The sequence below is a fragment of the Montipora foliosa genome, chromosome 11, assembly GCF_036669935.1.
Source record: "Montipora foliosa isolate CH-2021 chromosome 11, ASM3666993v2, whole genome shotgun sequence".
Lineage (NCBI taxonomy): Eukaryota > Metazoa > Cnidaria > Anthozoa > Scleractinia > Acroporidae > Montipora > Montipora foliosa.
In genome coordinates this window covers 26,533,452-26,556,977 of record NC_090879.1, presented here as the reverse complement: position 1 = coordinate 26,556,977, position 23,526 = coordinate 26,533,452, and the positions used below count along the sequence as shown (strand labels likewise).

Here is a 23,526-nt window from a genome sequence, read left to right as displayed (position 1 = left end):
CCGAGCCACGATTGGTTTTGGTTTCACTTCTGATTGGCTGAAAAAGTGGCGTGAGAACTTTGAACCGATCACTGAGTGAAGTAATGCAAATCCAAAGCAATTCGCTAATTACTTTCGACCCTCAATTGAAACCCGCTATAATACTTCTAATAATAATGACAAGTTTCAACTGTATTTAGCACTGAGGCACTAACTGGGACACCGCACAAAAATCAAATCAAATCAACTTAAACTCATATCAAGTCGTACGCTTACGGCCAACGGCAAACTGCTTATCATAAAACCGTTAAAAATTTCTCATTTTAACTTGTCTCGTTCCTTTGAAGAAGTTGCTTGATATCTGGAGCTAACATGACCGAAATGAGCTAATATTAAGCAAGGTTTTTACACTTTTGGCAAAATTCCTAATTTGACTCCGACATTTGCTGTTGTAAACGTTATGCTTAATATCTCTACTATAATGCTATTTATTTGCTAGAAAAGGTGTAGCCCGTAAAAGAAAACATCACGTATTACCACAGGAATCGGAGAAAGCTGTAGAGCAGTGCTTTCCTATGAAGCTATCGTTGTGATTTTCAAGGTCGCTCTAACTGTTGCGTATATGTCAGGTGCGTAGCGTGGTCATTTTTTCAAGTACGCTCAAGTACATATGATCTAGAAACCTAAGTAAACTGAGCAAAAAATACTGCGTTCTTTATTTCTTGTCGAAATAGTTGTGTGAATACAAGCAAAGAACAAAGCGTCTTGCCCTTATTTTGAGCAAACGTGGCGCAAACAAACAAACATTGGTTGAGCTAGAGTGACTGGAATTGTCCGAAGAACGTTCTCGGAACGTCGCTCCTTTGCAGCCTCGCCTTTTTGTTGCACGCTGGCCAAACAACACTGCATTGCTAGTGTCAAAAACTTACAATGCAAAACTAGTTAGAACATGGTATAGCTTTTGTTTTAGTTTTTAGAATTTAATCAAAGTGGTGCTTTCATCACGAAATTTTGGTTGCGTACAGGTGAAACGTTCAAAATAGAAACAATTGCTAAAAATTTCAAAATTTTCTGGTCACTTCAAGTACGCACGTGCGTATATGCGTATAGGACGCTACGCGCCTGTATGTACAAGCGTGTCGAGGTTAATAATTAACAGGTCTTTCATCTTCCATATGCGATGCTGCTCATGCATTTTATGTCGCATTTTTTCGGGAGGAAATTAATCGTTGAGTACGGTTTAACTTACCAAAGCAACAGTAAACCTCGCGCTTATACTGACAGTCGTTACTTGGCTTGAATTTGCCCTGAATATGTGAACGCCGTGTTTATCATCTATGGCTACTTGACGACAACCAAAACGATACCTTAAAAAGTAAAAGGACAAATGCCTGGTATGTATTTGATTATAGACTTATCAATTAATTGACTGACTGACTAGGCGACCTATTAGTAGGTACCGTAAAATTCCGAAAATAATCCCCTCCAAATGTAAGCGCACCAAAGCGGTAACGCAAAAAACCCTCCGTTAAATCGCCCCTCCAAATATACCCCCCGGGAGCTCGTACTTGGAAAATTGCCCTGAAATACAAAGTAAAACAAAGCAAAAACGATAAATTTACTTCCAACTATAAGGTTAGCCCAATCGATTTGGAAACGTAAATTATAGTTGTGTGCTTAGTTACCTGGCTTTTGAATGAAAGTGAGGCTGGAGTTGACCTTGCTTCGATAGAAACCTCACAGCTTCCTACTTATAAGCATGACAACATTACAAGGTCAACACCAGCGTCACTTTCATTGAATGGTAAGGTAACTAAGCACACAACTGTAAAATGGTCTATTGTTACGTTGTCATCAACGCCATGTTGGTGGATGAAAAAAAAAATCTCCCATTAGCTTCTTTTATCTGTTGACTAGAAATTGTAGATTGCAGCATTGTCACCTCGGTCTCAAGAGATTGCTTGAAAACCACCTATTTGTTATCAATCACTCACTCACTTGCAAGAAAGAATGCTCATTTTTGCTTCTAAGACTTCATCACCCGTTCTCACAACCAAGTTCAGGATCTCTTGATCATTAGAATTATGAAAGTAGCTCGCAATCAACACAAACAGTCCTCTGACGGTGGAAGGCAATCGAACAGACATGGTATTCTGAGAATATCAACAGAAGCAGCAGTTAGGAGCAAGAAAAACGATCAATAGTGTAAATGATCTGTCCATAAACGAGAGACTTTTAGATACAGACGCTGGTTGGTGGTCGTACTGTTAGAGGGGAGGGAGCGCAGCACTTGATCTGTGAGGGGACGGCTGCGGTGGACAGTGGTCGAGTGTTGGCGTCAGACCTAGTTTTGACGTGAAAGCAGAGGGGAAAGAGAGCGAGGAAAATGAATGCATAAGGGCACCTTTTGTATCTTTCTAATTTCCCTATCCTCTTGGTAAGAAACCCCATTATCCACTTTCATTTGGATAAGTTGCTATTATCACGTTAAAAGATATTTCCCATAAGTCATAAAGTTTCATTCACCCGATTTAATTTAAACGCAACTACGATAACAACATCTGCCACAAAAAGGTATGCAACAGTTTCCAACAACATGACTAAAACCTCTCTAGAATAAGAAGTCTTGCTTTTCGACAGAAACACAGAGGAACCAATTTTACTTAAAAGCATTCTTATTTTCCTCAATTAGACGAGTTTATCATAGCTAACTCTTCGAGCCAAAAGACTGTTTATTGAAAAGAAATGCAACCTGAGCGAATAAGGTATATTAAGTTGAAAGGTTTGAACAGGTTGAAAATTCAAGGACAGTTAAGGTTGATTTTTCTTTCAGCGTTGACTCTTGTTTTCGCAAACCATGGAAATAACAATTTGAAAAACACCAAGCGCTATTAGTTCTGCAAAAACAGAATTTCGAGCGGGTGGTTCTTTTTGTTACATCATCGAACAGTGTTGTACTGAAGATTTACTGCACCATATCAAAAATACTGGGTCCCCGAATTCGATTTTTAAGATAATTTCCATCAATAGGAATTTTAGAGAGCCTATCGTTGCCATGGAAACAGAGGGGGACTAGCAGACAGCCTTAAAAAATTGTCTGACAAAAGCATTGGACGAAAATCAAAACGTACCTACTGAAAATATCGATAACTTTTCTAAAATAAAAGAGTGCAAGATGTGAAAAAATGTCACATCGCATGCGAATCCAAACTAACTAGTTTTTATAAGCGAGCGGGAGCAAATCTGCATTGCAAACTATTTTATACTATTCAAACTATCTCGACAGTCTTGAATACTAATTAACTTGAGTTCTCCAAACACCGTTTTTATTGCGAAACTTGAAGTAACAACAAGTATTTTCGAGGGAAATTGGCTTCCTGGATACAAACGTGAAAACAGATGTTTTTCAATCGACTACACTCTCATTTAAATAAAGGCGTCTGTGGTGTACCTACAACGATTCTTTTAGGATAATACGCCCCCAAAAATAGGAAGCCACTGGGGGTTGAAGCTTCGTAGGGTATGATTTTTTAAGTTTTCGTTAACATTGTAATCGCCATCATGGTTACCTAAATACCAAATTGTTTTGCAGGGTGTGGCAAAGAGCATAGATTATTTAACTGTAACACGCATTATAAAGTCTCAGAGGTTGACAGATATCTTGCAAATTTTCGTTACCCCCCGAAAGGTTTTTTAAGTCTGATTGCCTCGAACGTTTTCAATTTACAAATAAGACTGGGAACTCTAAAATCAGCTGCAACGACAGCTGGTTTGTATCAAGAATTCTTACTGTAAAAAAAAAAAATCTGTTTTGCAAAGGCAACTTGCTTTCTATATGTTAATTTCAACAGAAAAGATTACAAGCGGCTTACAGAAAGGCGAGAAAAGGTATATGAAATATAAAAGAGAAAACCACTCTAAAGCTCTAGTGGATAAAAATAATAAAGGTGTTTTTTCAGTAGAAGCCGGCCCCCAAGGATCTGTAATCATTGATGTGGAGCACAATAACTGGAAAAGAAATAATACATAAATTATTCATTGCCAACCCAAGGAAGACTAATTCTGAACAAACGGTGATGCGACATAAATCGAAAAACAAATTACAAAGTTCGACAGAATCCTGACAAAAACAAGGTCTGGTCCGCCCTGCATCGACTCATTCCCGCATCAAGCAGGCATTTTTTTCAGTAAGACCACATGTAAAGGCAAGCTCGTGAATTAAGAAAAACCGCTCGAGATACTTGTTACACTCAAACTCTCATATGCAAAAACATTTATTCCTTGTTTTAGGCAATTTATCTAAGGATCCTCAAGTAGCTATGTTATTCAGATGTTCTCTGTAAAATGCCCTTTACATTTTAACTAGAAATTACTGTTACTATGCCAACAACGTTTAGCTCTGTTAGGAGACCGAAAGATCTATGTAACGTTTCTAATTTGGCTTCGCGGTTATCCGAAAGGTCAACTAAGATTCATGCTATGCTACTATGAAACAAGATTTTATTATCACACAAAAAAATCGGCAAAACCCCTTTTATGCTCTCTAGAGTTTTCAGAGCCTCGAGAAAAAACTATCAATCACTTGAATTATTACTGCCAGCCTCCTAATTTCATCTTAGTCATTAAAGGTCTTACTCCAAATTTGTTTTTCTCTAAAAAAATGAAAATTGTTATGAGATCTTTAAGCTGTGATGTGAAAGATATTGTAAGCAGCCCTCTTTTGATTAAGTGACGACTCCAAGAAGGATTAAACGTTAACAAAAGGGACTTTCGATTTAAGCTCTGAAAAATCACAATAATGTCTTCTCTTTATTAAAAAAATGGTATTCAGCTTTCTCCGAAACTGGTAGATGCCTGCAGACTCGAAAGAAAAAACAGATATGAAATTTAAAAAAATAAAGATTCCAAGACTACTGTTGCAAGATGTGTTACCGAGATCATGCGAGATGGTTAATCAAGAAACAAATCTCTGAGCAATAACCTACGGGGATCCTCAAGCTTTAAAAAACGAAAATTGTCAATTTAATTTGCGTTTGTATTTTCATTGATCTCTTTGTAAATATTATCTTATTGTACCATTTTGCACCATTTACCACCATATTTTCCATCGTCCAAGTATGATTAGGTAAAAGTTCACAATTTTCAAAAGCCTTTTCAGCGCAGAACGTTTCAAAATGAAGTATTGTACATGCCAGTAGATCTCGGATTGCCCTGACAACACAAAAGTCGTGCTTGAAACTGGTGCAGACGAAGTAATTTTAGTTTTCATTTTCCAGTTTTCTGGTGGTCAAATTGTATCAAGTATGAATACACTTTTTTTCATAAACTTTCAAAACCGGAAAACTTTAAGCTGGGTTCACAAAGCTTAAATGCATGACGAAGCTAAGAAAACAAGGATATTTGAATATTTGAATACTGCTACAGAAGGGATAGATAAATTACTTGTTTAAAATCAATCGACTGCTGTGAAGACCTTTAATGAATGATTTTCTGTTTTTCTCTGGCGACGGAACAAGGCAACAAACAACAGTTTTAGGATCTCTCCAAAGCGAGCAACCTTACGGTTTTTAATCTATTTTGAAGTATTTGCATTTCTAATTTCTCACCGCCAAAATAGAGCTCTTATTATTAGATTTTTGCTCGATTTCTTTTCTTCTCCCAGGGAATCCAATCGCATCGGTAACAGTTGAATACAACTAATTTTCAAAAGAAGTGAACTCGCAAATAATCTTTATATTCACGAAACCCATTGCGAAAATTCTTTCAATTTTTCATTGTTTCATTTTTCTCTTGTAGCAAGGAAGTTGCAAAGAGAGCCAGCTGTATAATGTCAACTTTATAAGCGTTTGCGAGCATAATAACAACCTTTGTAATGTAATTGAACGTCAGCATTAAGTAAAAACAGCAAACACCACCTTTGAAAACAAGTAGTTTCAAGTGTCATCGCTGACAATAAGTCAATCAATGTTTGTCGAAAGGAAAGCCAGAAAAGAAAAACAATGAGGCGCCCGGAAATTAATTAACACGTTATTTAACTGAAGACGAGATCACGTGTTAAAAACACATTATATTTTCGACCTCTTGAGAGTTCTGTTTGTTAGTTCAGTTCGTGCGCTAGAACACTGCCGTTGTTTTAAGATCTATATCGTTGTCTCCGGATTGTTTTTTTATGATCTCCCAAAGGCTGAGAAACTTTACGACTACCACTTAACGTGCCCAAAACAAACGGACCAGCTGCTTCGAAACCAAGTTAAAAGTATATCATCCAGCAGAAACACTCCAACAAAAGACTTTCAATATGGCCAAGAAAGAAACCATGGTTAAACTAGTGGAGTCTTTCCAAGAAATAGGAGAATGCCAGCGAGAGGACAGATTCTAAAACGAAAGCAACCAAGACCTGCTGAACAGATTAAAGTGAACTTTTGCAGGTTGCCAAATTTCCCAAACCGACCAACTCTTCACTAGCCATGAGTCAACAAACTACTGGAAAGGACTTCTCTCAAACAGACATCTTCAAACTTACGTTTGAAGTACTTATAGCTTTCTTTGGAGTTGTTGGAAACGTAGTTGTAATTTTAGTCGTGAGTAGATTAGGAAAAAGGAAGCAGCCAGGAGATTTTTATCTACAAAACTTAGCCATAGCGGACTTGGGCATCTTGCTGCTGGCGTTTCCTGCTATTGTCATCAAAGAACAAGACGCGCCGAGCTGGCCCTTAGGAGAGTTCGCCTGTCACTATATATACCCAGTACCGGAGATGTTTTTTGGGGCATCCGTTTGGCTTATTGCAGTGATATCTGTGGAGAGATATCGTAAAGTCGTTGCGGCAAAGCCTCAAACTTCAAGGAAACACAAGGTTTTGCTTCGACGAGCTAAGGTTTTCGCTACGTGCGTGTGGGGAGCATCATTTTTCGTCTTCTCTTTTCCGCTGTATTTCATAGTTGCGTATGAAGAGGAAAGGAAGTGCTGTAAGCTGGTTTGGCCTTCGTGGGATGATGGTATGGTATTACTAAGACTTTACCTGGTGTTACTAACTTTGTTCTCCTACATCCTGCCGTTAATCGTCATTTCCTTCACTTATCTCGTGATAACGCGGACAATTAATCAAAGCACTGAAATCCTCAAGGCGATGAGACAGGAGCAGACGATGGAAGACAACAGAGGACGAATCTCTCTTGCTAAGGTCGAAAGTGTACGCATAAATCACAACAGACGGGCCAAGAAAATTCTAACTCCACTCGTTTTGGTTTTCGCCGCTACAATGCTTCCTCTTTCCATTCTGCGTCTTACCTTAGTACTCTGGCTAGAATTATCCACACAAGATTATTATGGAAACCTCTTGTACATAATATCTGTTTTTGTTATTTTCAATTCGTCTGTAAATCCTGTCATTTATTCTGTCGTTAGTCGGGAATTTCGTAAAGGGATGAATAACTTATGCAGCAGACGCTTCAATAAATCCAGTTCCTATAATCTTGCCGAGGGGGTTCGATCGCGACGTCGATCAGCACGGCGCAACACTGCTGCCATAACGTGCGGTTGCGGGAACGATAACTCCACAAAACAATAAATTCATTGGTAAAAGAGGAAAAATAATCTTCACGTGCAGCACGCACTTAAGCACATATTTTTGCTGTAACCTTCAAAACAACGACGTGAAATCACCAAATTCGAGCTTTTGAAGACAACGTGAGCATGCGCAAGTGAACTTTTCGTCCTCTATTTTTGATCTGAAACCGTTCGTACCAATTTACTTTTTAAAACATTCATGAACAGCATTCATTGCACTGCATCGGTTTCTACAGAACGCATGCGCATAAGCGTACCGGAAGATCCACTTCCAGTTTAGGAGTTCTTAGTAATTTGCGAAGTCATCTGAACGTTACACACAAGAAAAATTAAGTCACCACAGGTCTGTCGATAACAGAAGAAAACTAAAGTAGAAGATGCAAGCTTTGATAAAAATTGGCATCAAATGTTAGCGAAGACGAGAAGTTGTTTTGTCATAGCGTCCAGTACATTCACTGGTCTACGTTTTGCAGCCTCTGCTTCCGAACAAAAGTAAGATGTCGCAAATCACATCTGCTTAACTGCATGCAGTAGTAGCTAATTATGGCAAGCCAAATCTTGCAATTGAGTCCGTAGGTTAGAAAGAGGGGGGATAAACCGCTTTAAACTTTAAAGCCAACTCCAACGATCAACTGGAAAGATTTCTTTCAACGTTCGATAGTTGGTACAATATGCTGAATATGCAAGAAACGAGAATCAAGGAAAATGACTGATCAGCGCAAACGAAGTCGTAGATCGCATTCAGAAAATTATTTTTACAATTACCTTCTGAATTCGTTGAAGAAAAGTGTTGATGATGTCAGAAGTCGTAATATGGCTTAAAAGTTTAATTAATAGACAACCATTTCAGTGTCATTTAAGCAAAATTTCAAAAGCCCCAAACTTCCTTTTCTGTACATTAATTACCTCACAATCTTCGAATGTCAAATATCACAGTATGTACACACAGGTTCCTTAATTAACTTCACTAAAACGCTTAATTCCGGAAGCGTTTTGTTGTTGCCGGAGATATTGTGCAAAGTGTTCTTTTTTCGGAAAAGAGGAAGTTCAATTTAATGGATATTTATACCCGCTAATGACAAGTTACCGTGAATAATTACTCATTTAGAGCAAGATAGTTTGAAATAACCTCATTGATATCAATAAAATAGTTATTTGCATCTACTTTGCAGTCCAAGTCATTTTTACCATTTCTTTAAGCAAGGCGTTGTTAATTGAATTATCACTGCGATATTCAATTTTATGACGTTCCGACTTGGGTAACAGCTTTAAAATTGCGGAAATGCAGTCGTCCTAGAGATTTATTGCGTCCTTAATTATTTGTTTCATTTTCATTGAAAAATGTACGAACGAGGTGAACTGATCGTCAGACACTTATTGCACTGTCAACCGAACACAAACGTTTTGTTCCAGTATTTCCATATCATGTAAATGTGAATGCTTCATTGTCATGCAAATTCAACACACAAAGAATCTTAACCCCGAAAGATTTGAATTGGGTACAAGATTGAGTTAACCGAATTGGTCTATTGACGATACACGCGAAAATCGAAAAGGTATGGGAAATCCTATGAACGGGAGTCAGACAATTTTTTATTTATCGTACACTCCACAAAATTACTCGATCGCTCTGTTTCCATAGCAGTTTCCGTATTGCACTTATGCATTCGTCATTCTGTTGACCAATCAGAAACGCAACATTCTCAATACAAATAGATGGTTTTCACCTGACGTCACAGAGGCCACGATGTTGCACAGAACAATAGAGAAAAAAGTCTTTTGGGAATTTGATTCTATTATAGAGTGGTTTTCAATTGAGTGTCGAAGGTAATTAGATTATTACTTTGGTTTATGATTACGTCACTCAGTGATTGGTTCAAAGTTCTCGCGCCATTTTTTCAACCAATCAGAAGTGAAACCAAAACCAATCGTGGCTCGCGTGTGCACATTTTCCCGCGCTTTGTGTCGGCTGCGTGTAATTACTTCGAGTTTTGATTGGTTTACTGGATTGTCTCCGACCTTTTTGATTGGCCAAAGTAATTACTTTGGTTTTGGTTTTACGACACTCAATTGAAAACTGCTCTAATGCAAAACATGAGCCATAATTTGCTATTGTTTTGTGCATCAACAAGGCCCTCTCATCACGTGAATGAAAACCATCTATAATTTGGGGTAGTTTTTAACTTGTTTTGTTCAGGGGGTTTGGCTAATCCCTGAAACTCTCACTGATTCGTAAAGAAGAATTTGAATTTTGTATTTATTCTCAATTCGAAACGTAGCTATTATCTCCGTGTCAACGGTTATGGTTCCGTAATTGCTCACTTCAAAAACGTTTGGAACACACTGATACGAACACGGAATTGAGGGATTGTTTGTGTGATTTTTAGTAATTACTTTGGCCAATCAAAAAGAACGGAGACAATCCGGTAAACCAATCAAAACTCAAATTAATTACACGTAGCCGATACCAAGAGCGGGAAAATGTGCCCGAGCGAGCCACGATTGGTTTTGGTTTCACTTCTGATTGGTTGAAAAAATGGCGCGAGAACTTTGAACCCATCACTGAGTGAAGTGATCATAGAGCGGTTTTCAAATGAGTGTCGTAAAACCAAAACCAAAGTAATTACTTTGGCCAATCAAAAGCAACGGAGACAATCCGGTAAACCAATTAAAACTCGAATTAATGACACGTAGCCGATACAAAGAGCGGGAAAATGTGCACGCGCGAACCACGATTGGTTTTGGTTTCACTTCTGATTGGATGAGAAAAATGGCGCGAGAACTTTGAACCAATCACTGAGTGAAGTAATCATAAACCAAAGCAATTCGCTTATTACTTTCGACACTCAATTAAAAACCGCTCTATAGTTATTCGAAGTGAAAGTCATAGACGAAAGGATCACTTTTACCTTTCGTCTATAACGTGCACTTCAAATATATAGAGGATATAACAAGGCCTCTTGTAGATATGCGTACCTACAAGAGGTCATGTAATGTTCTGTTTTCTATTAGCCCGCGTAGCAAGCGTTCCTGTTCGAAAGAAGAGCTCCCAGCGATACGCAAACTGGCCGCGCGAAAGTTGGGGCAAGAGATTGAGGGAAAGCTTGCAAGAAGACCCCCTATTTTTGAAAAACCCATTCGCCCACGAACGGGGGCTTCTGATTGGTGCGGCGCAGTCAAAATGACTGACACGTGACAACTTTCGAGCAAAATATTTCTTGTTGGTTCTAGCGTGACAAAGACAATAGCGGAAGATGAAGAAGGTTTTGAATCGTGTGTTGAAGCCGAGCGAAACGAATATTGGTTTTACATTGAAAAAGAGAACAAGAACTGTCAATGCGCCATCTTTTTAACTGCATGTATAGATGTAATGGCCGTATTGCCAACAGGATTCGGAAAAAGCTTAATTTTTCAGATGTTTATCATGATGTGCGGAGTTCCAAATAAAAGAAAACAAAGAACAGGCTTCTCGAGTATCATCGTGATTTCTCCATTTCAAAGCATCATACGCGATCAAGAAAGTCGTGGAGGTAAATACTATGGGAATGACAGCCTGTGATTTAAATGAAAATCAGGCTGCTTGGACGATATCCATCAAGGGAAATTCAATATTATTTCCGCGTCAACTCAAGTCGCTATGGACAATTAAGCGTTTCCATAAATTCACTATAAGCAAAAGATTCCTTACTTAACAAAACTTTGGCAGTGCTTATTGTCGACGAAAAGTTTGGAATGGACTGAAGGTAGCTTTTCGTTCGCTTGTATAAGATACTTTATATTTACGCAGGATGAATTAATAAAATGCCTGCGAACTATCAGAATCCGTATCTGTTTCAGGATCAAGGAAATAAACTGTATTCGTCAAATTCTCTGCTTACCTTGCCTAATGTAAGCTGAAGTCCTATATCATGAATTGAGACAAGATGAAGACAATTATGCAGCTCCCCTGTTAAATCTTCTCTTATTGTGAGAAGAAAGTGGCTCCTTTGCACAGCCATGCGATTTTTTTAAGCACTTTTACTTGCTATTTTATCTACGATTTCGTGACGATTTGACCAAAAACGCACTGTGGATTATCAAGCTAGCGAGGTGGTTTTCCTATAATTTCCAGGAGATTTAGTTCAATTCATTTCGTCAACCACTCTGCACCAAGAAATAGCCGCCGTTGTCAATTTCGGCCCACGTGCCATCGAGTAGACTAGTTTGTTTTTCGTTTTGTGACCACTGAGTTGTAAAGAAATAAATTGTCAAAGGAAATAATATTGTCCTGGGGAATTGGGGGGGGGGGGGTGGGGTGGGATACTCTCTTACATCTACATAGGCTATATAGGTATGTGCGGCCCCAAAGGGTATGGTTTTTTTTAGCCGTTTTGGTCTGAAATGGGGTGTCGATTTTGACCATTTTGGTCTGAAATAGGGTATGGTTTGTTCACTCAAGTCTTGAATTGGGTACGTTTTTAGAAGAATCTTCTTCTTCATCATTAGGCGATAAGATCATCAACAAAGCCCTTCTCAAATTAAGCTAACCGTGTAACAGCTGAAATAGGTCGGAAATAGGGTAAGGGTTTCAGGAGGCGGGCTGCACACCCCTACCCACTTTTTCTGGGAGTACCCCCCTTTCCCCCTCCCCCCCCCCCCCGGGAATATTGTGTGTAAAGTACACAATTAACCCTTTCGGCCCCGATAGTGCCAAATGGCACTTATAGATTTTACTCTGTCTAACGCCAGACGATTTTACTCGTCAATGGGGAACCCCTCGGGGCTTAAAGGGTTAAACAATCTATTAGACATATAATTCATGGCTGTATCTTGCAAAATTATACTAGTGAAAAAACTTTCATGTGTCGTGCAAGACAGTTTTTAAATTTCATTCCCCGTGACATGTTTTGCATTGAAACTGTACATGGTATCGATCTTATCTAACTTAATGATTCTATATTCCTGTTCAAATTACGGCCGTTCAAAAATTAGACGAGAAGTTTCAATATTATTGCAAAAGACGTTGACATTAATTTACAGTGTTGTCCGAGATACAAAGTGTGCAAGGGTTTTACCTACATTTCCATAGTTGTTGTTGACAAATGAACCAAAAAACCGAAAAAAAAAGAAAGATTTAGCATGAATTTAGGCGATCTTCAATAGTACAATTCCCTAACTTTTGGAGGGCATATAGTTTATTTGTGGCCCGAGTAGCATCATTTGCGCCTGAGTGGAGCGATTCACAGTCCACAGTCCGCTTACAAATCGATTAGTTAGTACACGGCGTTGCAAGCTTTCAAATGGTGTAAATTGCACACGTTTTAGTCCTTTTCCTTTTATTCTTTCGGAAGGAGCAGTTTCAAATAACTCTTTCCACATTTAACGAAGCCGGGAAAACATGAAGCTTTCACGGTTGCTCGTGTTTCAATTTTAAGTAGAAAAATTTAACAATCCGTTACCTACCCGTGAACCAGTAAGCAAGAGACCTTGAAACGGGATATCTCCCGCGCGCTGATTTCTTCGTATCCCGCCAACAACAGAATTGTCTTCAGCCTGGATGGTGACAAATCCAGCTTGTCTGAGACCAGGGTAAGTGAAGAAAATACAGTATTTATCTTCTCTACTTAGTGTACAAGGATTGGAGACTTGTATTGCTAGATTCTGTGGTCTGTAATACTCTTGTGGTAAAAGCACTAGATAGTCCTGGACATAAAAAAACAGAAGCGAATCAAGTGAAATTTTTTGAGGCTACATATGTCAAATAGATACACCTGCAAAATAGCTACTCCGCTTTCAAGTCCGTTCAGATCAAGACTACAAACCGCAGACCCTCTAATAAACCCTTGCAGGGCGAGCAACAAGATGCAAGAAGTTCCGGGTTTTGTGGTCTCGCGAAGAGGACACTATTTTAATTCCCGTAAAAGCCTCCGCACGCCGAATAAGGTAATGGCATAACTCCGTGCTCCGGTGGCAGCTATTCTATTGGCCCTATAATTCCCCAGGGAAATTCCCAAGACATTTTTAAAAAACGCTGTTGCATGCAAATTTCTCTCTTCTCGCAAGTCTACTGACTCTACAATGTCTGCAAATTTCCTCACACCCTCCCCTTCGGCGGCGCTGGTCATTTTCTCTTTCAGCTCACCCTACACCTTATGCAGAATTCTTTAGCCCATAACTTATCCTTCATGAGGCGTAGGGTAGCTTATTAGGCGAATGTGAATTGATTACTATCAATTGGAACTTTGTTCTGTTCTGCTTCTTCAAGCAAAGTAAACCAAACTGAAACCATTTTTTGAATTAATGTCAACTGCGGCTCATTAAGACCAGCCTGTTATCAATCGAGCAGAGTGTGACTGCGCAACCAGATACCAAGTTTAGGGATCCAAGGATCCACTCAGGGACACATTCATGAACGTCCTCTCTTGCCAGTTCAACAACTTTGCTGCCAACCTCGATTCCATGTACTGGGAACGAGGTGACCCAATCCCTACGCTTTTGAACTTTAAGCCTTCAGCAGCTGTACCCTTTTAGCGAGCAAAGACAGTTACATCCTTTGTAGGTGTTTTTGGAGCTCAAAATATCAAATTTCAATTACATTTGACTCAAGTATAAACGGAAATGTTTGAAAGCATTCAAACAGAAATTTTCATATTTTCTACGTCATACGTTCACCAAATTAGAAAATCGGTGAAAAAGAAACAATTTTAAGGGGCTTTCACGTACCCTGGAAGAAGACCTTCTACTTTCCTGTATGTTCTAGGCCCGAAGCTTGCAGGTGCCATCCGAGTTGTTGAAAATCCGAAAACAAAGTTGTGAAAATCCGACAACAAAGCTGTAAAAATCCGACATTCGACTTGTCGAAAATCCGACCTGTAATAAACCGACATCCGAGTAGCAAAAATCCGATATCCAAGTTGCAAAAATCCGACATGCGAGTTGTAAAAATCCGACACCCGACTTGTTGAAAATCCGACATCCGACTTATAAAAATCCGCCATCCTAGTTGCAAAAATCCGACATCCGAGTTGCAAAAATCCGACAGCCAACTTGTTAAAAATCCGACATCCTACTTGTAAAAATCCGACATTCGAGTTGTGAAAATCCGACATCCGAGTTGTGAAAAGCCCAAAGTTAAACCAACAATATGGAAACCTTTCATTGATGACGTTTTCTCAGTATGGGACGTAGATCATGAAACAGGAAATCAACCTGTTCATTGCTCAAGATATAAGTACTGCTACCTAACTTTTGCAGAGAAGGAGAACACTTTCCTAGACAAAAAAGCATGCAAGGAGAATGATTCGAAAAAGAATTTGTATTTACGATATTAAGACATACCACAAGCTCACTGAAACCATCCAATACACGCATTTTACCTCTTGTCACCCGCCAGATGCCAAGAAGGGTCTTATTAAAAGAGAGGCCATTAAGTTACTCCGAACAAACCCTTCAAAAACAATATTTGAGGACGCACTATCTGGAGGCTACCCAAAACATCAATTTTTTTGAAAGGCAGTTGGCACTTAACAAAAGTCACCTAGCGAGAAAATCCTACAATTTGTCATAACGTACAATCCAGCAGTGTCAAATCTTAAAACAATACTGATGTGCAAATGCAGTTTTATTCAAAACCAGCCATCACTGGCAAACGTATTCAAGAAACCTCCTATTTTGTCTACATAAGCCCGAGTTGCAATGTGAAAGTTTATTGAGGACGCGTCAGTCAATCACAAACAAATCCTTATTACATCCTGGGACCATATAACACGTGAACGATTATAATCTTATGAGAACAAGTGCTACACCAGATACGAAAAACCACTAAAAAAAACCCTTTATATTAGAAGTGGCCATAAACTATATGTAGAAACGTACTCCTCATCTAATGCAGCAGCACAAGATTCCGGTAAAAGGGAAAACCTAAACGGCACACACGATCATTACATTTAATACAAGAAAAGAAAATCTCTCAAGGACATACTCGTTAAAGCAAAACTGTGAATTGAAGGTTTCATAATTATCGATCTGTAACCACGGACCCAAAAATGGGAGACCTAGCAGGTCAGCCGCATTCTTTCAAATTGCGGTAGATTCTAGAATCTGGCTGCAATCCGCCGATGTTAAATTTTCAGATATTTCGCAACTCAGATATCAGATTTTCCCAACTCGGATGCTGGATTTTTACAACGCAAATGTCGGATTTTCATCAAGTCGGATGTCGGAATTTCACAACTTTCTTGTCGGATTTTCAACAACTCTACGCTTCCATAGCGTAGTGTTGAGATAATTTTAGCATCGCGTTATACTTAAGGGTAAAAATAAACAAAAAAAGATACCATACCACAAAGAGATCTGAGGCAGGTGCCGCCATTGTCAACTTCCATTTGCCCTGACTCAGCATAATTTGCTGCACGTCTCCCCAATTATCACGAACCATTAAAAACTGAGGATTTGCAAAGATCCACGAGGCAGTTGATCGAAACCGGACATCCACGATTTGTTCTCTTGCTGGGCCAGACGGGAATAAAGCTGCGAAAGTGAAAATTTATACTCATTGCACCATAGCTTGGTCCTCAAGCGAAAAAACAAAGAAACACTGAGTTCATTGCGATACACTTACCAGAATTGTCGGTAGGAATAAACTTTACCAAAGCAGTTACGGGCGCATAACGACTCAGCATGTAATAAAATATCAACTGATAGTTGCTCGTGCGAGGAACATCAATAACGATGTACAGCGAGGTCTATGGGAAGACAAGACAACTTGGTTAACTTAATCAAACAGGTGACCGGTTGGACGTCTGGGCATCGGACTACCCGTGCGATATGTCGCCAGTTTAAGCCCCCGAGAAGGACCAATTCTCAGGTTCTTAAATTGAAGTAACTGAGGAGAGCGTGCTGCCTCTGTAGTTTGTAATTACTTCAGCAAATTAATTTCTAATTTCTAAAGAAACTGTGGTGATGCGTCGTTGGGAGAGTGAAAGATGAAAATTTCTTTTAATCAAACGAGGGACGAAGGACTTACGCTCAAAACGTCAGCTTTCCAAATCTTTCACGGTGGGAAGTCGACCTTTATCAACTCGTTTAATAAAACTAAGTTTATATTAGCAAATGGATAGACTTTCAAGTTTCCTCAAATAAAGGTACCCCCGTTTCCTGCGTCAATGCTCCGTTTTACGGGTATTCAAAGATGCAGCTACACGGATCAGAAGAAAGTCGAAACAGACGTCGATGGAATGAGACGGGGATCGGCGAACTGGCGACCTACAGCACAGAGGGCCGCGCACGACTGAGCTACGCCTGTCTCTGCAAAGAGGGACTATCTACATCTACATGTTGCAGCACTCGGCAAAGTCCCTTTTTGACTTGTGGCTGTTTCTGCTTAGGTGGCCTCATACACCACAAGCCTTTTTAGAGACATCAACCGCCAAGCCGGCCACTTCTGCTGAACAGGACAGCCACAACACCGGGGACTTTATCCCCTACTCTTCTCGAATAGTGCTTGGGTTCTTTAACGTCCCACAGGGAAATTATGAACATAGAAGGTATTCGTGAGACGGGACCTACGGTTTATAGTCCTTATCCGAGAAGACTTGAAAGTCTAACCATTTGCAGATGAAATTACAAAGGCAGCACTTTCTCCTCAGTTATTTTAAGATCCTGAGTGTTGATCCGGCCGGGGTTCGAACCCGCGACCTCCCGCGTGACAGCCCGACGCTCAACCAACTGAGCCACCGGTGTGCGGTGGCTCAGAAAATTCGGAAAATTCTATGGGAAGTTTCAGAACCCATTCATCATTCGCAAAAGTGAAGGCGAGGAGTTCCCAGTTTTGTTGTCAAGCCACAATCAGTGAGAGCTTTTCTATGTTGTTTGATCATGTAATTTAAACTGCACAAAAGTAATATTTCTTCTGTAAGAAGCTAAAGAACGACTGAGCAAACAACGAATTTCTGATTGGAAAAATCAACCTTCCCTCTCCCCTTCTCCGTAGTCTTTGGTGCCTTCTTACTAGGTGTAAATAATTGTGAATCTCACTCAAATAAACAGCGGTTTTAAATCGTTAAGCGATTGAGATCTCTAAGCTCAGTGATTGGCTAAGGAATCTCGCGTTTCTCGAGATTTGAAAGGGTTAGTAAGGAAACACTTCGCCGATGTCGTTTAAAAGGTTAAACTACACAAAATCAACTGCACAGCTTTTAGGTTCGGGACTAGACTTTAAAATGATGTTAAAATGAAGGTGGAAGTTACGTATTACCTGAGACTGCGAAAACACGACGTAGCCAAGCCAAGAGAAGCCGGAAAACTCGCTCTCGCTGTACCTGAAGTCAGCTGGTTTGTCGTTTTCAGTAAGTCCGTCCTCCAGTTCGATCTTAAACTGGTGAAGAGTCGGGGAGTAAAAGCTGCTTGATTCAACTCTACAAAGAAGAAAGAGAAAGTGAGTGTTGATCATTTGTGCAATGCGAGGCATTGCTTCAAAGTGACTGCTACTTTACTGACTAGGTCATAACCGATATCCCTCAGCAGACTCGGCCAACAGTATGCTTGTATTATTTTGATATTCTAAACCGTTTTATCCTCAAAACCAGAAATATGCAAGTGCTCAAGAGAAATTAATTAAAAATCACTCAGATACCAGATATACCAGATACACCAGATATACCAGATACTCAGATATGCGCGTATTCTACAGTACAGCCCGTTTGTCTTGATGGTGCCTTCTCGACCCACCTACGTACTGCCCTAGCAAGAACAATTTATCAGAAGCGAGACTTCCCAGGACAGAGTCGTAAGGGAAACATATAAGAGGATTCGCCGAGGGCAGGTGGAGAATAAAAATCATAAGCGGTCCACAACAGCGTAACTTAGAAATTTGCTTTTTGCCATTTGCTTTAAGGACGATGCCTACTAATTCAAAGGTACTTTTGCCCCGGTTTATGATTATACTGAAAACGTAGATCTTAACAATTGTTATTCAAATCCAAAAAGAAAATAGGGTGGTAACCACGCAGTTTTCAAAGACATTTGATGAATAATATTTGTAACATGCTTTAAAATACAAAGCAATGTATGGCGTTCTTTCACAAGTTGAAGCTTAATTATCTCTCAAAAATGCATGGTTACCCCCAATTCTCTTTCTGGATACCAGAAATACTTACTAAGATCTACTTTCTCCGGATAGTTTTAAACCGCGCAAAAATACCCCTGTATTAGTAAGCATCGCCGATAGGAAACCCGAGTATCTCGAGATGCGCAGAACGTATGCGCAATAACAATAGTAGGCGCCGCCCTTAATAGGCATATGAAAGCCCCCGGAAAAGGGCCAAAAATCCTTACGTGTAACTAGTGTTAGGGCTGTTTGCATAGCAGATTTATGATTGAAAACAGAGAAGAGTTATAATAGTAACTAACCTCATTCTTTCGTTACTTCACTGAAACAAGATAATTCGCTTCGTTTCTCTTTCACTTCAATTTATGGATTTCCAAGAAAGATTTCTGAGACGATCTCAAACCATATGCAACGTAGTATCCCACGGAGGGTCAAAGGTACAGATTAAAATTGAAGATTTCCAAAGCTACGCCTGAAATCGTAGCCTGCAAAAACGCGATACAATTTAAAGAAGCCCCTCAGTAAACAAACCTGTTGCAGTTGTCTCCGCCAACGCCTCGTAAACAAGTGCAAGCGCCTGTGACGGGATTACATGTTTGGCGAGCAGATCCACCCACGTCACACAAGCAACCTGTGCAGCAAAGAAAAAAAAAAACTTAAGAAGATGAAAAAAAGGGACATTAACTTTTTCAAATACTATAAATTTGTTTCAAGAACTCAGTAGACTTTGGGATTCAAAGGGATGCTTCAGACGATTAAAAGAAAGACGGATCAAGATGGTCGAGGTTTCTGTCCCTCGAAACTCTCTCTAGGTTAGGGGCCAGCACCCTCTAATATTGAAAACCATTGAAAAAACACATGAAAACGTAGACTTAATACAACAGACTGAACTGCATTAAGCCTTTTAGCGCTACTGGGTTGTTTGAAGCTTCACCAACAACGAACACTGATTAGATACATTTTAATTCAAGAACCAGAAAAAGATGAATTCCACGTAGTCGGCAGGATTCGAACCTGCGCGGGGAAACCCCAATGGATTTCGAGTCCATCGCCTTAACCACTCGGCCACGACTACCCTAGTCAGTCGAGTTGACTTTGGGCATAGATATTAAAAAATATGTTTTCTAATGCAAATAAAACAATAAGACAATGACCCTCACTAAGGAACCGAGCAGTGGTCTAAAATATGTTGAGGCAAAACATATTAAGGTAACGCCGAAACAGGCAAATGCAATCAGATCGAATTAGCACACAAAAATGCGCAACGAAAACTGACATTCACATCGAATCTTGTGCTGGGGAAACAAATAGCCATTTAAGACTATTCCCAAATAGCAAAGCACGGAATATTCGGTAATTTTATTTCAAACACTTATTCCATTTTCCGGATGAACGGAATAACGTTTTGTCAATCAGAGAGAACGCAAGTTTACTCGATGTACACAAATATAGAGTTTTTGGATTATTTTGGCCCGAAAATTATACGCGGTCTACAAACCATCTTGGTTCCGGGGTTCCCGCCAAATTTACCATTGCTTGTCCTTAGAAATATGTTTTCTTCTTTTGAAAATACAACGATAATTTTAATTTCTTTGAGAAAATACCAAGATTATAGAGCCAAACACAAGTGCTGCAGTATTAAATGGGGAGACCACAAACCACCTTAATTAAAGTAGCCACAAGCAATTGCAAAAAGAGTTGAGACACTCACTGTTATAAACCGTACAATGCAGTGACAATGCGTGTCATCCAAGTCAACGCATCCCCAACCCCCCTCCCCCCAAGCGAAAAATGGGGGAGGGGAGGGAAGGGCGTTAAGACTTTTCTTATGAAGTGGAAGATGAGTTTTAGGAAGAAGAAGTGAATTTTCGATGCAGTGTCTCAACCTTTTTGCAACTGCTTGTAGGTTCAATCAAATTTGAAGTTCGATTTTTAATGAGAGGGCAAAACCAGAGGATGTGCACGCAATTGGATGCACGGTCAATTCCGACATCCAGCAGGAAGTGTCTGTTTTTGTAACTTATTTTCAACAATAAGGTAAGGGTAAAGGTCAGCGTTATTTTTAGCTTAGGGTGAATGCAGCCGTTAATCTTTACATTTGGGAGACACTTTATGATTCCGAGACACGAGTGATGTTGAAGTTATCGGGAGAAAAAAAAGGGCACTCACTTTTATTTAATCAATCGGCACATTTCTGGACACATTTTTCTGAATGTTTTACTCACGTTTGCATCCAAATACATCCGGACCTTTCAGGCTGAAATATCCCTGCTTGCACTGCCCGCAGTCTCGACCCGTCACGTGACCCTTGCACACGCACTGGCCAGATCGCTGTTGACAAGTTTTGATCGATCCAAGCGTTCCGTTGGTGTTGCAGTTACATGATTGACAACCAAGGGGGTTGTTTATTTGAAGACTATAGTGAAAAGGCCTGCAAGTGTCACAGGCATCGCCAATCACGTTATCTTTACACCTACAGTGTGTCTGCAAAGAAACGAAAAGAGAAATTGCTTTTGGATGGAAGAAAAGGAACTGGTGATTGAGGTATCAGTATATCTCTCAGATAATACGAGCGCTTTGATTGGCTAAATTAGCGGGCCGTTTTCTACAGTATATGGCCTGCTGTACGTCCCGCTAAATTTGAAATTTTGATAAAACGTTCTCTAGCAAGTTGTTCACGTCGTTTATGTTAAATGAACTTGTAAAGCTTTCTGAATCTTGCAAGCACTTATTTGAAAAAGAAAGAAGATTTATTCGTTTTTTTGATTTTGATGCGACAATCAACCTTGTGCTTGTTTTCAACTAGTCGTTTCCTTTCCTTCGCGAAACCTTTGCTTTTGTTTTATTAAGATTTGTGATTGGCTCAAAAATAAGACGCCAGATTCTCAGCCAATAAGAGGAGGCAAAAGAAAAAAACCATGCCTTGCTCGAACAGCTTTTCCCGCGCTTTTGGCCGGCTGCATGATGTGGCTTTGTGTCACGACTGATCATCAGTCGAGTGAATGCTTGTGTTGCAATTGAACGCTTAGCTAAGATTTGCGCATCTCTAAAAGCGATGATATTTGTTAGCATTTCAGGTCATTTCTTGCGAGCTAGCGAAATTATCGAGAGAATTTCCAAAGTTTGATCATAAGTAGAATCCTAAATCACTCTTACAACTTTCTCAGTTACTTTTTGAAACACAGTCTATCACGACACTTTAATTCTCAACATTAGATATTGCGTTTCTGTTGTTCGGATTGTCTCACTAAATCTCGCTTACCAGCTCATTTGCGCCAAGTGTTGCAAAGATTAGAAATTTGGGGCGAGAAGACTTAAATAACAGTTCAAACAAAAATCAATCTATTAGGCCTCGCTTGTGATGAAATTGGTCACTTACAGAAAACCATCTCTTAAACAACTCCAGAATACATATTCTTACATCATCCGCCGATCCACAGCTATTTCTTTCGCCAGGTAAGAGCTTGATTCCCGCTGGATTACAGCTGCATTCTTTGCATCTTGGGAAGTCATAGTAGCCAATCCTGCATTCGTCGCATTTCTGTCCTTGGAAGTTTGTTCTGCATTGACATTGGCCATCTCTTGAACGGCAAAATGAGCTGAGAGAACCGAGATCGTTACAAGCACAAGCTGTTGAAACATTTAGCCAAGGTTCGTTACATACTGAAACATCTATAGCTGCATTTGAAAATTGACATTGTTAGGCCCGCAGATGAGCGGAACGCATTGTCCATTTATGACTTAGATTTAGATAAAGGATCTACAATTCCGGTCAGAAACAGTTGTCGCCTCCAACGGTGGCGTTAACTGTTTCACAAAACAACAAAACAATGGTAAAAATTTATCTCAAGGGGAGTTATCATCCCCCTAACTCCCCCCCCCCCCATACAATGTTTTTGTAAAGCTACAATTCAAATGCCAACAGCACAAGCGCCAGATATCAACATTGTAAAGTGGGGGTGGGGGTACGGGAGAGGGGTGGGAGAGCAGAGATTATGGTAAAATAATAGGCAATTTCTCTAAAAGGCAACAATAACTTTCCCAGGGGTTCTGGTAGCTCAATGAGTAGAGCACCCGACCTCCCGACCTGTGTTACGGGGTCGTAGGTTCGAATTTCCAAGCACTCCGATTTTTCAGGTGTGCTTTCGCCTGTAGCCAAGCAACTGTCTTATCATCTTTCCAAAACACGGGCGCATTACACCTTGAACATCTATAGAGGTTTTGCAAGGCAGCCATCTTGCATGGCAGGAACAATAGATTCTTTTCCCTATGGGAACAAATGTTATTTCTAATGCAAAACACTTTAATTGTTCCTGCCATGCAACATGGCTGCCTTGCAAAACCTCTATAGTTGCATATAATCGTTAATGAATTAGTTAAGGTTGTATTGTTGAATAGACCCTTTTCGGTCGCTCGTTCTGACTGTTTATCTTGGATAGTATTAGCAACGTACCTTCAAGCTGAAGAGATTTGACATCGCGATGGCTTGTCGTTACAGAGTCAGCAAGTAGTGCATTCATCTTGTGCAATTTATAATGGTAAAAGGACTGAATGGAGTCCAATTTGGTCTGTTATCATACGAATGATTAACAAAATCGGACAACCGCGTAGCGGGAGTCCGATATGTTTATCACGAGTATGATTACAGACAGAATTGGACGACACGAAGTCCTGTTACCAATTAATCATAACCATTATAATTTCCGAGAAAACAAAATTAATGCATTCCTTTTTCACTGTCTAACGTTACAAATTTGTCCATTTTGGAAAATTCCCAGTTTGGTGGGCTAAGTGGTTGTTGCTATGGTTATGGTGATAAACTCTGTGATTGGTGGATTAAGCTCAGTGCACTTAACATGATTGGCTGATGTAACTGTACGATTTCAGGTATCCG

General features: G+C 39.8%; 2 protein-coding genes and 1 non-coding gene across 3 annotated transcripts in view; 1 reads left to right on the top strand and 2 right to left on the bottom strand.

Annotated features, from left to right (window-relative positions):
• LOC137977851 (uncharacterized) overlaps positions 1–23,526 on the bottom strand; it is a 92,937-nt gene that overhangs the window by 27,538 nt on the left and 41,873 nt on the right. The window contains exons 23-31 of the mRNA XM_068825198.1: positions 22,054–22,262; positions 20,858–21,116; positions 19,164–19,263; positions 17,781–17,940; positions 16,146–16,269; positions 15,867–16,054; positions 12,989–13,228; positions 1,978–2,132; positions 1,229–1,346 (exon numbers count right to left, since the gene is read on the bottom strand). Of these exons, the coding sequence (XP_068681299.1) occupies positions 1,229–1,346; positions 1,978–2,132; positions 12,989–13,228; positions 15,867–16,054; positions 16,146–16,269; positions 17,781–17,940; positions 19,164–19,263; positions 20,858–21,116; positions 22,054–22,262 (1,553 nt within the window). The remainder of the gene's footprint in view (positions 1–1,228; positions 1,347–1,977; positions 2,133–12,988; positions 13,229–15,866; positions 16,055–16,145; positions 16,270–17,780; positions 17,941–19,163; positions 19,264–20,857; positions 21,117–22,053; positions 22,263–23,526) is intronic.
• Positions 6,098–8,699, top strand: LOC137977849 (galanin receptor type 1-like). The gene has a single exon (XM_068825196.1). It carries the CDS (start codon positions 6,447–6,449, stop codon positions 7,545–7,547), a length of 1,101 nt encoding a protein of 366 aa, XP_068681297.1. The 5' UTR covers positions 6,098–6,446; the 3' UTR covers positions 7,548–8,699.
• Positions 19,626–19,707, bottom strand: Trnas-cga (transfer RNA serine (anticodon CGA)). Its single transcript has one exon. It is a non-coding gene; the product is annotated as a tRNA-Ser (tRNA).